The sequence below is a fragment of the Diorhabda carinulata genome, chromosome 3 (genome assembly GCF_026250575.1).
Source record: "Diorhabda carinulata isolate Delta chromosome 3, icDioCari1.1, whole genome shotgun sequence".
NCBI classification, from domain to species: Eukaryota; Metazoa; Arthropoda; class Insecta; order Coleoptera; family Chrysomelidae; genus Diorhabda; species Diorhabda carinulata.
In genome coordinates, this window is record NC_079462.1 from 1614221 (window position 1) to 1629056 (window position 14836).

A 14836-nucleotide genomic window follows, 5' to 3' on the forward strand; every position below is an offset into this window, starting at 1 on the left:
GTTGGTAAACGTTATTTTAATACGTTCAGCCTTGAGTAAAATTAAACATATTGTTTGTTGTAAGTCGTTCAACTTTGCAAATAACATTTTTGATTTTGATCCAATGGACGCGCAATTGATTTTGACTTTGTTCTATTCGTAGTAGAAAGAAATAGAGATACATAACTTTCGTCATAATTTATTCAACGTTGCCAAATTAGTTCCAAGTATGAAATTTATCTATTTAAAAAAATGTTTTGTACTTAATTTTTGTATTAAGGATGACGTGGTATCAAAATAACTCGATTGATATCAAGTTCTATTGGAATAAAATGTTTTTAATAAAAACCTACATCCAACAAAACAAAAGCTTGAAGATTTCAACTTAAATTTGGTAGCGTTGCGCTACCTTTCCAGCTGATTTATATTTCGTGACCGTGGATATTTAACATCTTGGCATATAAAAAGAGCATGCGCGTGGAAGCATATAGAATTTTACCTAGTCATCGTAAATGACTTATATTGTTTTTATTTTAATATAATAAATTTTGTATTTTTAATTTATTAGAAAAAAACAAGGGGTATGTATGTATCTACGTGCTATATAATAGGTTTATACCGTATAAGCTTTTAGGTTTAACTCAATGCATAGGTGTAATGTGTGTTGCCGCTATGTATCTCGTTTAACAAATAAATCAGTTGACGTAATCGTTGTATAAAAAATAGTAATTATTTTATTAAATCGTAAATTAGAAGTCTTCGACGTATTTTTCAAGTTTTTTTTATTCATACAACGATTCATAAACGTCACTTTTCTGTGTGTTTAAAGCGAGTTTATCAATTAAAATTATAATAACTAGTTTAGAGGTGGGAACAACTGGTACGAAATAACATTTATTTTATAATTATTTCTTTTGGCAAGTTATTTGGGAAAATTGGAAAAACCCCACTATTATTACGATAAAAATCGAAAATATATCGAACATAAATAATTTTTTTTTAATTAACTAATAAATTTTGCCGAAAGTAAGTGTAGATAAGGGATATTTATGTTAATATTTCTTTTATTTTTGGTGGTAGAAAAAAATTGTTTATATTCAAATTGTAGGGAATTTTATGCTTTATAACATTATAAAAATAGATTTAAAAAAAATTTTTGTTTGTCCGTAAGTTTTCTAAAAATTTGAAAAATTTCTTATTTACGCGGAAAATGTAGTAAAAATGATTAAAATAGATTGATATTTTTCAAAAATATAGAAGAAGTGTTTTTATAAATGTTGATTTTTTCAAATTATAGATATTCAAAATGGCGGCCGCGTAAAATGAATTTATATACATTTTTTTCAACCCCCGTTTATTTCATTGATATTAACAATTTCGAAATGGAGTTTTTTGCAATGGATAGAGGAAGAGTCGTTGTTTTAATAAAAATCATCATCAAAATTTTCAAAAATTTATTAACATATTTTTTTTAACATTTAAATTGAAATAAAATTTATTTCTTCAGTTTTTTCGTAATTTATTATTGAAAAATCAATTTTTATTTCCGTTTGAAACTATGAATTAAAAGCTAATTAAAAACCACACATTTTGGAAAAAATTACGATCATTAAAAACCGAGATAACGAAAGTTAAAATGCGCCTGTCGAAAAATTTTGAAAACGTAAATTATTTGTTAGGTTATGGTGCATTAAATTTCGAAAATTTGAGACATATATTCCATTTTCGGGAAAAAAATTATATGAAATCCAATTTTTCGTTTATTTTCCTGTACTATTTATATTTTTTTCATGTAGAATTTGTAGAAAACATTGACCTTGATATACAATTTTAACCGGCAAGTTTTGTACGACTAAATCGAGTAATTGGGTTTCAATTAACAAATATTTTTGTTTAAAAGTCAAAAAACTTTGAAAAAAAAATCGTAATGACCGATTTAATTTCTTGGAAAACAAAAAAATTTAAACACGCTTCCATAAAAAAGCTTATATTTTCAAAATTTTGTTAGAAATCAAATCCTATCGTATACCGATCGTTAGATAAGAGATAACTCTAAATAAAAATCGATTTTTCGTTTGTAAAATTTCGTATTCGTAGAAATTATACAGGGTGAAAGTTGTATAAAAAATTTTTCGATAAAAACAAAGTTTGTTTTAACAATTTTTGTATTCCAAACTATTAAATCGAATTGAAATTGAAATGAAATTGAAAAACCACTAAAAACAATTGTTTTTAGTGGTATATATATCCCACGGATATGATACCAGGTCTGTCTAATAAGTTTCCAACCTGAGGCTATTTTTTTCCAGACCACGTATTCGAATTGGCACGTCAATCCGAAAACAAAACCCTCCTCCTATTCCAACAAGTTTACCGAGGCATGGCGAGCCTCTCCCGCGCCCCAATCACCCAATTATACAAGGATATCCGGAATTATATCTGGATAAACACGACCGAACCGAAAGCCGTCTTCAACCCCGAAGATATAATCAACAGCGTGAACGATTTCTTCACGGAATTGTTCCCGCTGGCCTACCACCATTCCGCGGACATATCCGGCAAAGATTTCACCCCCAGATACAAGGAGTGCGTGAAAAAATCCATGGAAAGCGTGTCGCCTTTCGCGGAAATCCCCAAACAAATCGGATCGGCTCTGTCGAAGAGCTTGGAGGCCACCAGGCTGCTGCTGCACGCTTTCCGCATCGGTTCCGAGGTACTCAACACCACCGACACTCTGCTCATCGACGAACACGGCGGCGAGAATTCCGAATGCCACGACGCCCTGCTGAAGATGACGTATTGTCCGAGATGTTTGGGGTTGTTGAAGCACACGAAACCGTGCAGCGGTTACTGTCTCAACGTCTTGAGGGGCTGTATCACGAAGTACGTCGCCGAACTCGATCTACCTTGGAACGGATTCGTCGAAGGCGTCGAGAGTCTGGTCAACGCCATGAAGAGGAGCGGCTCTGACGCCGACGTCAACGTCAACGCCGTCATCAAGAATTTGGACAACAAGATTTCGACGGCCATCATGAAGTACATGGAAAAAGGGAAGGACATCGACGTCAAGGTCAGTCAATTTTTTATTTTACGCTTTTTTTCTTTTTTTGAAGCGAATTTTTTCAAATTTGGAAACAAAAAGGGGCTAGGGGTGGGAATCGGTGCGTTATTATGGTGAAAAAAGGGCCAAATTGGGTCGTTATTTCTTCAATTCGACCAAAAACGTCGACTTAGTACGCCCCTGTGGCCATTTTGTCTGCTCTGAAGTTATCGTGCTCAAAAACTCAATATCGATATCAATAATCGGTATTTCAATACGAATTTGTAATATTTTGTCGCGTGTTTACGTCGAAACAAATTTTCGGAGAAGAAGTGCCACTATAATCGTTGATTTATTTTTCATTTACAAATTTACAAGTCCGCCCCTGACTATATATAAGGATATAAGAGATTTCGTACGAATCAAGTCCGTCCCTGACCAGATATATCGATATAGAAAATTTTATACGAATGAAGTCCGTCCCTGACTATACATATGTAGATATATGATACAGCGTAAGAATTGAGTCCGCCCCTGTTGAAATTTCGACGACAATAGATTGTTCGTTGAGGCTGAAACTTTTTGAATAATGATTATTTTTTTTTCATTCTTTTGAATTGAAAAAAAAATTGGTTAATTTTACCCAAAAAGGACATACAGGACATTAATTTCGTAGTAAAATTATCTAACTCTAATTTACGTCCTGTTTTGAATTGTCTTTTCGAATTATTTAATAAAATCTCTTGGAATTTATTCAAAATTCTTGGATACAACCCTGTTCTTCACACAATCATTAACGTACTTCATTATTTCACAGTTTTTATACGTTTATAATTAAACTATTGGTTAATAGATGGCTGTCTAATGGTTGAATAAAAAATTCCGTCTCCTACTATTACCGATCCAAAACAGCAGAGCCGTACTAGCTCAATTAATAATTAATTTGTGATTATTTGATTTGAATGACGCTTTCTATTGGGAAAAGAGATAAATTTTATGATTAAAAAAAACAGCAGGGTCGTACTGCCTCCGATGTTTTTTATATAAAAAAATAAAAATTCAAAGGAATATATTATTCTTACATGTTCGCTTGAATAAAATTTTTCCATTTCTTCTTTTTTTGTCGAAATATTAATTTTTTAATGTCTCGAAAAAATATGACTGCGTGCCGAGCGGAGCGAGGTACGCAGCACAATATTGTACTTAAATGGACACACTGTATATATTTAAAGATTAATTCTAACGCCGTGGAATACGAAATCCCCGTGTTTTTTTAACGAATTCGGTCGAAAGAAAACGATTCAAAAACGACTTTAACATTTTACGTATACCTGAATAAAATAAAATAAAATTTTTGATTACGATACCCTTTTTAGGTTTGTTTTTCAAATGTATCAAAAAGACCGTAAAAATATGAAAAAATAGAAGAAACAGTATGGCTAATTGCTTTTTACGTTCACTAAATTAATAAAATTGTTGATTATCTTACCTATGAATAATAATTAATTTTCTTTACCTTTATATTCAACTTCTGTATTTTCCATTTCCTAGATACACTCCTGTATTTAAATTTCTATTAGTAAACAACTTTTTGATATGTTAATAATTAAACTATTCGTTAATAGATGGCTGCGTAGTCATTGAATAAAAATTCTACTATTACTACTACTACTATTACTATTTGTGATGTAAACAACAGAGTTGTACTGGCCCACTTATCATTTCAAATAATTTTTACAAATAAAATGATGTATATTGAAAAAAAAAATAGACAAATATTATATTGTTAAAAATATGTAAATAGGGAAATAATATAGAGAGTGTATAGTGGAAAAAAGTCGAATTGAAAAAATATTTAACTAAATATATATGGGTTTAATATACCGGGTGTGAAATGAAGCGAAAATTTTACGTCAAAATAATTTCTAGTATTTATTTAACATATAAATACGTGTTGAACAATTAGAGAAACCGAGGAAAAGTTGCATAAATATTATCATTGGAATATACCATACCGTTGAGTTTGTGACTGGGTTCTGTTCTTTTGGAAACACCCTTGTATATATATCTACATATAAAAAACCCTCAAAATTCTCATTTTTTGTCTCTATTTCAAACAGTTTCATCAAGATTTTTCATTATTAATTTCAATACCAAATTTGCTACTTGTCTTTACCTTTTCCGGTATACCCCGTGGCTATAATAATTCGACTTCTCTCTTCATTTAACTCGCTACGTGAAATCTACTCGCCGTTTTTAATATATCTTGTAACTCAAAGCAAATCCAAGCGTACGCCTACAGTCGACCGTTATTTGTATTCTTTCGAAGAAAAAGAAGAAACATAAACTTATTTACTGCATTTGAAATACAAATATTCGAAAGCATCTTTTGGAATTGATGGTATCAGTAAAATTTATAGCGACTAAACGTCAATTTTACACGTACAACACACCTCCAAGTCATAAATATAATGTATAATTAAAACAAATAAATCATTTGTGATAGTTTCGAGATAGAAATATCGATTATTTGAATTTGAATGACCACGAAAAATTGAAATACGGCTCTGTACTTTTTTTATAATCATTTTTTTCAAGTTAAATAATGAATAAATAAAATGGTCGACTAAAAACTGAAAGTAAATTAAAATATTAACGAAACTAATTCCTTTAATTAGTTTCTCACTTTTATTTAACCATGCGGGTAATTATTTTTGCTTTCCAACAAAGGTGTACTGGAAAATGTGTCTAATTAAATTTATTAACGTAAAAATTACAAAACATACACGTGTGTGGCACTTTCACTTCTAAATGGTTAATTATATGGTTTTACTATAAAGAAAAACAATTTAAGGATTAATCATAGGATGAAATTTCATTTCAGTACAGATTTTCATAAAAACAGTATAATATAATATTAAAATTAAAGTAAAGATTTAATATTTGTAAGAAATAATTTAGAAGGCGATTACGGTCCTGTTTATTCATTGTTTCCAACGGTCGTCATTATTAGACGTTAATAGAGGTGGAACTTCTTACTTGTACGGTTATTTAAAATACCGTTGACTAATTTTATACTTATAAATTATAAAAAGAAAATATATCATTATTTGACATTTATTTTAATAGAAACTAAAATAAAGATGGTTCAATATGAAACTGAATTAAACACATTTGGCATTATTATAAATATTGATATAAATATGACCTTGTTTGGCACTCAATGATTTCATAAATTGCGATATTAACGTTTTTCTACGCCTGAAGAAACATTTGATGCGTTCAAATCACATTTTTTTGAAAGTACCTTAATCATAATGGAAAGAATGCTTCGACAGTTGATTCAAAAGTGTATTGGAGAATATATAAATGAATAAATAAATCCGTATTCAATTGTCTGTTTTGAAACTTCAGTAGTAACTCTCGTATTACTTTCAATTTACTCTTACGAGATTCATAAATACTGAATTTATTTCTTAGTCAAATTTGGAAAACGGTTATTTTTAAACTGACAAAAATTCAAGTAGAAACTCCCATCTCTATACACTATTACCAAGCAAATACTATTTTGTTAGGCGTTTATTCGCGAACGCTATCTATGTCTCCACCTGAAGGGAAAGAAAAAAATTCATAACGACTTGGGTTTGCCACGTACAAGGAATTTATTCGCAATTATGCGACATTTGATAAAGTCGTAAAATATTTCATATCGTTTTCTAGAACAAGTAATAAATATTGGTAATGGGAATAAAAGCGTTTAGTTGCTATTTTTATTTACGCAATACTTGTTATAGAAATCCGTTATTTAAATTTCAATCTACAACTAGTAAATATTTATATTAACTGAACAATATAATTTCTAATCGGTCTCCCCAAACATGAAAGATTCAGTTTGACGAACTTACGAGGGATACATGAACAGGACCGTATCTATTCCAAATTGAATTGTTAAATTTATATTGATGAATTTACGAGGGATACATGAACAGGACCGTATCTATTCCAAATTGAATTGTTAAATTTATATTGATGAATTTACGAGGGATACATGAACAGGACCGTATCTATTCCAAATTGAATTGTTAAATTTATATTGATGAATTTACGAGGGATACATGAACAGGACCGTATCTATTCCAAATTGAATTGTTAAATTTATATTGATGAATTTACGAGGGATACATGAACAGGACCGTATCTATTCCAAATTGAATTGTTAAATTTATATTGATGAATTTACGAGGGATACATGAACAGGACCGTATCTATTCCAAATTGAATTGAGGGATACATGAACAGGACCGTATCTATTCCAAATTGAATTGAGGGATACATGAACAGGACCGTATCTATTTCAAATTAAATTTTAGTTACTTGGAAATTTCAATAGGAACGTCGTACAATCGAGTTTTTTTTTCAAAGACCTGTTTTAAAGACGAGAAGAATTGGCGGCTGCAATTTCTCGAAGTTGTTGGAACTTCAGTAAGTGACTGAAAGTTTTTAATGTCCCTAGATGGAAATGTAATTAGGAGATACAAGTAAAACTTTGTGCCTTCCAAGTAATTTTATATTGTAAAATTTGGCACGATAAAAAATATACCGGGTGATTGACTATAGGAAATATTTCAAGGTTTCCAAGATAGTGTCAAAAAAATTCACTAAAAGTAAATGCTTCTTGAAATTAATCATAAATCGATTAATTTTTGTAAAATACGTCTTTTCGTATCTATAAAAATAAAGTAGTGGGGGGTAATTTTGAATAAATAGCTATAACTTCAAAACGACTGAACTGATTTTCACAAATTTGGTCTCATCTGAACAAGCATTAATTGTTCTATCAAACCTATGTCATCCATGGTATATCTAATGCTTAATATTGCCGCCAGAGCGCGATTTTTTGTAATAGTACAAAAATGGAAAAAATTTTTTATTAATTAACGACAGTAATATGATTTTTTTTTTTAATTAAAATATAGTAAAATTGTATATTAGAATGCTAATGAAAGCAGTATCTCGATATCTTTTTTTTTATCTTAAATATCAAAGAAAGAAAATACAAATTTTATTTTTTTATCTTCTCACCCTGTATATAAGTTTCCAGAATGTGTATTACTTATACTGGACGCTTAATAAAGAAAGTGGAAAACGAACAATTCATTTAAAATAGATATTAACGAATTTATAGATATTAGAATAGCCTTTGACTCGATCATAAACATCGAAGTTTTTTATGATGAAAATGAATGACGAAATAACTTTTTTCATTTGTCAAAAATCAGTTTGTCGTACGTAAATGACTTTCTACTTATCAGTAACCGTTACATTTTCAAATATAACTTCCCACCTCTATTGTAGTGGTAACTATAAAAAAACGGCGTAGACATATTTCCAAGAAACGACGTTGATTTCTGTGGTAACTAAAAAGCCTGACGGCAACTAGGAAGTGCCGACTATTTATCTCGAGTCGCGACTATGCTGGTCTAGAAATTTATTTTAATTATTTATAAGATTTGACGTATTTCCTATGGGAATAATCTGCAATGCGACGGAACTGATGTAGTCTATTATTACGAGAGAAATACCGTTGTACGTAATTACTATCGATGGGGGGAACCGATACTGCAGTTAGAAATAAATCAAAATAGTCATTTCTTTTATATTAACATATTTAAAATTCATTATAATCATTTAAGATTAAAAAATAGTCAATTATTTCTAAAAATTAACCACGTAAATAAATATTAGACGCTATAAAATGTCCCATCTCTAGCATTCATAATTTTCAAGTTGCCGGAAATACGTATAAAACTCCGTATGGTGGCGCCTCAGGTCTGCCAATCGTTTCGCTTTTTCAATCGATAGACATACAAACAATTTAATGATATAGAAACGGGAAATCGATACGGCTGATCAAGACATAAAGTTTTCCTAATGACTGATTTTGTTATTTCACTACCGAACGAAACGATTATAATATTTATTATATTGATTGACAGGTTAGGTCTCTTCTTTATCGGCAGATATAAAAATAAATATTTCCGTGTTTGTAATATTTATATAAAAAACTAAGCAAATACGAAAACAATAAAAAGAAATATAAATCTCGCATGGGTATACGAATTTATTATTAAGGATAAAACATGGCGTAGACATTTTGGAACCGTCACTTATTTCAGTTGTACAACTAAATATGATTAAATATTCGATTTAACTAGTGGATAAGTGATTCTATAAATATTTCAATGTGTTCATTATTACTCAAATTAGATTTAAAATGAGCAAAATCGTAATTATATAATTAGAAATTAAACGTCAAGCTTTACATGATTGTAGCGCCTCCATCTTTACTAGACGCCGAAGCCACACGAACATAATCGATCGGAAACGTTGTAGATTTGTATCGATGGAATATTCGACTAATACAGGACCGGTTTTAAATAATTTTTTTTACAATAAGCAATAAATAAAAACGTTCAACGGCTATAAATAAACGAAAATAAATTTGCTGGTGACTTAATTTTCCCTAAACGGTGTAGTTTATCACCGGAAAACGTCTTTTATAGCTTTTCATCTCGCCTGGAAAAATTGAAAAGTGTCTAGAGGTTAAGGGCCGTAATATCTTCGGCAACAAGCTCAATTTCATTCAAAGAATATTGATGCGGAGTTTATATTATAAAGGTTGTCCCAAATTCGTATTATATTGGATGATTTTCCGTGATTGAATATTCGTAATGGCTTCGGTAAAACGGCGTCGTCTTTAAATAGCTACAGGGTTTGCGTGTCGGGAGATTTTTTGCAATATCGCGTGAGAAAATCAGCTGACCGGCTTATATTGTATGGAATATTCCGGGTATTTGTTTTCAGATTAGATTCTTATACAAATATTACGAGGTTTGACATTTTTAATAGTTCGAAAACGCCATTTATGTGGTTAAAAAGAAGCAGAATGGACGTTTGGACAGTTGACAGATGAAAAGTGACACACGACAGTTGACACATGACGGGTGGATCATAGAAAACACGACACGATCGACAGACGGTATCATACAACAATTGACAGTTCATGGAACACATATGACAAGATGGCGAACGTTACTTGAACATTTTCCCACACTTTCGATTAACCCTGTATGTATATTCTATTTAAAACCGTGTTAATCGACTAAAATTTCAAATAAACAAAGTTTATTGTCTTACTAAATTTGTAATTAAATTAAGCACTTGGCTATTTCTTTAATGTAGGCACTTAGAGGTGTTTATTTGTTATAGTTTGAGCTAGAATTGAATCCATTAACTCGGGATACTAAGACGGTATTTGTTTATCTATAAATATTACCGAGAAACGTTTTTCCTGTACGAGAATTTCGTATATATTACAGAAAACTGTAATATCAACAAAGATTACAGCTTTCTTTTAATTAGTTTTCACTTTTAGACACATAGATGGCGTAACGAATACAGAAAACTATGTAAATTAACTTTGTTTTTTTATCGTACACGTTACTTTAGTACCAATTTTATTTTTCTCGATATCACAATTCATTTTAATTTATCGTATAGTCCGACCCTGTATTCACTTACCTTAAATTTATATCTATAAATATTTGTACGAAAATATTTGTTTTTACCAACTATAAATAAATTTGGCAACTCCGCGCATCTAGGGAATTTCTCGCGGGCGTAAGGTGTCTAACGCGTACGGTGAACCTTGAGATTTTTTTGTTGGAAACAAAATCGAGTTGCGGCTCGTTTAGCAACCAGCCGGTTTAACCTGTAAATATATACACGTACCCCTTGAAATACTGATAGAATATTACCGAAGCACCGTTTTTATTTGTCCGTACGGACGCACCTTGCGCATTCCATGTCAATGAATGTCTGGCTGTTCGTTTCGTTTTGTCGAAGGTTATTTATGAAAATAAAAAAAAAGAAGAAGTTTTGACAGGTGGATTGTTTATTTTGTAACGGCGTTGCCGTATATGTTTTAAAAAGAATGTTAACAATTAATTTTCAATTTCGGTTTAACAATTATTAAACAAAACGTGAATTTGTTAATTACTTTATGAGTATATATACGGGAAGTATCGAAATTTTATCCTATTTGAACTATGTAATTTGTTTTCTTTTTTGATCTTTCCCGTACCAAACCATAACCATGAATTTAACGAAATACGAATATATAAGGGTGGAAATGTTGCGAAAAGGGAACTTATTATTCTTCCCTAGGGAATGAGGGAGTGGGAAGTATTAATTTTGATTTTAGGGCTACGACGTCGTAACCGAATGAAAAATAATCTTTTGGATGGTGATATTCCCTTTAACGGCATTTTAAAGCCGCACACTGCAGTATTGTGTGTTGCCTGACTAGTAGGTTATTTAAAATTTGAGACGTTTAGGACGATATCTATTTCATTTTTGTTCGTACGAAAAAATTGTAGAAATCAAAATTGTAGGAAATTTTCTGTTATATAATATGATTAAAATAGATTTCGAAAAAATAATTTTTTTAACGATTAATTTGTGAAAATTTGAGAATACAAAATGGCTGTCGCGTTAACCGAATTTTTCACACACCCTATATATAACAAATTATAATTTTTATAAAAAAATTAATTTGTAATGATTTTTCGTCAATATTTACCTATTGAAATAGATACAGGGGTGTTTTAAAGTGTATTTAAAAATTAGTCAAAATTTTTCGTTAATTATTTTTTATAACTTATAAAATCTGATATTTTGATAAAATTTAATCGACTAAAATAGATTAAAAACTCGTAAAATTACTTAGAAATACGTATTTTATCATATAATCAATTTAATAAACTACGAGGGTTGATCGAAAACTTCTTTAGGATAAACGTATAAATACAAAAATGTAATTTTCAAATATGGTAAGGAAAAAATGGTTTCTGAGGTGTTTATTCAACATTCCAGGTTAGGAAAATTTGCGGTTCGGCTGAATTTTCCTCGAAAGAAAATCCCCTTCTAGCGGAAACCAGCACGGCAGCACCGACGCCGATGAATGGCAAACCTCGTAGTACCAATCCGACGAATTTTTCACCGTTACCCGAAAACGAACTTTCCCATTTCTTATCGGCGATCGCTAAAACTAAAGGTTTCTACCTTAATTTGGCGAATACCCTTTGCCAGGACCCTTCCTTCGCCGAAAGGAAAGACCAGCAATGTTGGAACGGCGAAAGGATAGCAGAGTAAGTCGAAAAACGTTCAAATTTTTTCAAATGCCCTTAGTTTTCTTGATAAAACTTCTCATGTCCAATGAAAAACGTATTTTTTGTCTCGTAATTATGACCACCCTGTATATACCGACGTATTTCACTCGTAAGGCGAATGTGTGTTTTTGTTATAACTTTTTTTAGGAAATATTACGAAGTCTCACCCTGTATGTACCAAATTTTTGATTTGTTACGAGGGTAGTTCGAAAAAATCAAGTTTCGAAAGTTATTTTTACAAAATTTTCCACAGTTGTCATTATATCATTCCAAAATGAGTTTTTTCATGTAAAAATGGTCTTATATTATTCATTACGTCATTTTTTTTAAATAAAATTGCTTTTCGTAATTAACGAAAGGTCAAAAAACTTTTCCGAAACATGAAATAAAATTATTAAGACCCACCCTGTATGTACCTAATCTTTTTAAGAGTGATTTTTGATTTACTACGGGTCATATCGGGTGTCCTATTTCGAAAAAAACTCAAATGATGTCACTTGGTCGTGTTCCACCCTGTATATATCGACACAAAATACCCACACTGTATATACGGAATGTATCGCGACGATAGTTGAAAAAAATCGAGTTCCAAAAGTTATTTTTCGTAACACTACAGTGTTGCCATATTTTCAGTTTATCTGAAATCAAAGAACCGGACGCCATTTTCATTGCGAACTTCGAAATTCACAATTAAAATAAAAAATGTTCAGTTTTATATCAAAAAACTCACAAATTTTTTCAAATACCCAATATTATTTAAAAAAATGTCATATCGGGTGTCGTATTTCGAAAAAAACTCAAATTATGTCACTTAGTCTTGTTCCACCCTGTATATATCGACACCTAATATCCACACTGTATATACGGAATGTATCGTGGCGGTAGTTGAAGAAAATCGAATATTTAATGTTACATATATTATTTTTTAATTTCAGAACGTCCCTCGTATTATAAAAATGACATTTCCCTTTCAGATATACGAAAACCGTGGTCGAAGTAGGCTTCGACAATCAAAAATATAACCCGGAAGTCAGACCCAATACCGATACGCAAAACATCGATCCCAGAGTAGCGAATTTAGTCGACAAATTACGCCGAGTACATCACGTGAGTATTTATATTCGAACATAACCTAACAATCGGAAAATAATTATTTTTTAACACGTAATCACGTAAAACAATCGAATCTGTCCACGATTTTCTTCTTTTATATATTTTCCTCTTGTTGTTTTATTTGTGTCTGCACGCTATAGTCTCCCAGGTAATAACTCAAATCGAGTCTATTGTTAGATAAAACTATTCGCGAAACTTGGAATATTTCTTCGTTTTACTTCGACTTTTGTTCATAATGAAATTAAATTAACAGAAGTGTCAAAGACAGAAATAATTTTCTTGGAAAAAATTTAAAACGAAATAAAACAAAGACGATCCTTAAGACGGGACTGTTCCATTAATCTAAAAGTTTTTTCACGTTGTTCGTTATGCGGTTTTATTGTATGACGTCAAAATAGTGTAGTTGAAATCACCATCTATTGAAAGCTATTACAGTTAACTTTTAAATTATTATTAAATAATAACTTGAACACTAGGGGGCGGTACTAGTCGATATTTATATGTTTACTTATAAGATTAGGTAGCAATCGCTGACCAATAGTCAGTGAGATCGTATTGTGGGAGGGTGTATTACGAAAATATGTGAGTGGTCAGGACCGTACTTCTAAATTTCTATAGAATTTCTATATGTTGATTTTACTTAATAGTTATGTCAAATTAGTCATTATATTATTATTTTTAGTTTTTTCATGTAAGTTTAATGAAATTTGAAATAAAAATTAGTTAAATCGATCTAGATTTTGCACGAATCGAACAAAAAAATTAAAATTTTGGTTTTTGAACTAAAGTCCCATTTATGTCTTAAGTGTGTTAAAAAAAATTTTTAAAAATGTCGATTTCATGATTTTTCATCAATGTAGAATAAATGAGATAATTTCTAGCTTTTTCAAAAAGTTTAATAACCTGTTCGTTTTTTAATATATTTTACGAAAAAAATTTTTTATTTGCCAAAAAAATTTGTCGAAATTTTGATTTTGAAATTTCAAATTTGAAAAATCAACAAAATATTGAAAATATCAACTTTTTTTTATTTTTTATGACAAAAAGGGTGAACCCCACAATTACCAAACTCACACTATAAAAGTTTAGAGATATTAATAAAATTGGAAAATTCTCAGATTTGTTGATTAAAATTAATTTTTTTATACAATACATGTACATAATTACGCATTTCTAAAGTTTTATCTCGAATCAAAATTTGGGACATCCTGTATATTCATTAATATCAACATTGCATCTAGTACAAATACCAGTATTGTCAAATTCAACAAAACTTCATAAATAAAATGATTATTTTATGAATAAATAAATTTTCACTCTGTATATAAGATTAAAATATACCAAACATAATTTTTTTCTAAATAATTTCCCTCGAAAAATAGATGAGAACCGATTTATAAACATCTTTAGATCAATTTCTGAAATATATATAGAGATCTGACAACATTGTGTCCATTACAATCAACAATTTTGT

At 30.3% G+C, this 14836-nt stretch overlaps 2 protein-coding genes across 3 annotated transcripts in view; one reads left to right on the forward strand and one right to left on the reverse strand.

The window, feature by feature from the left end:
• LOC130891951 (histone acetyltransferase KAT2A) overlaps positions 1–14836 on the reverse strand; it is a 61716-nt gene that overhangs the window by 44534 nt on the left and 2346 nt on the right. The window lies entirely within an intron of this gene.
• LOC130891952 (division abnormally delayed protein) overlaps positions 1–14836 on the forward strand; it is a 55711-nt gene that overhangs the window by 36288 nt on the left and 4587 nt on the right. For both annotated transcript variants that reach the window (XM_057797074.1, XM_057797075.1), the window contains exons 3-5: positions 2289–3049; positions 11954–12228; positions 13224–13356. In XM_057797074.1, coding sequence (XP_057653057.1) covers positions 2289–3049; positions 11954–12228; positions 13224–13356 — 1169 coding nt within the window. The remainder of the gene's footprint in view (positions 1–2288; positions 3050–11953; positions 12229–13223; positions 13357–14836) is intronic.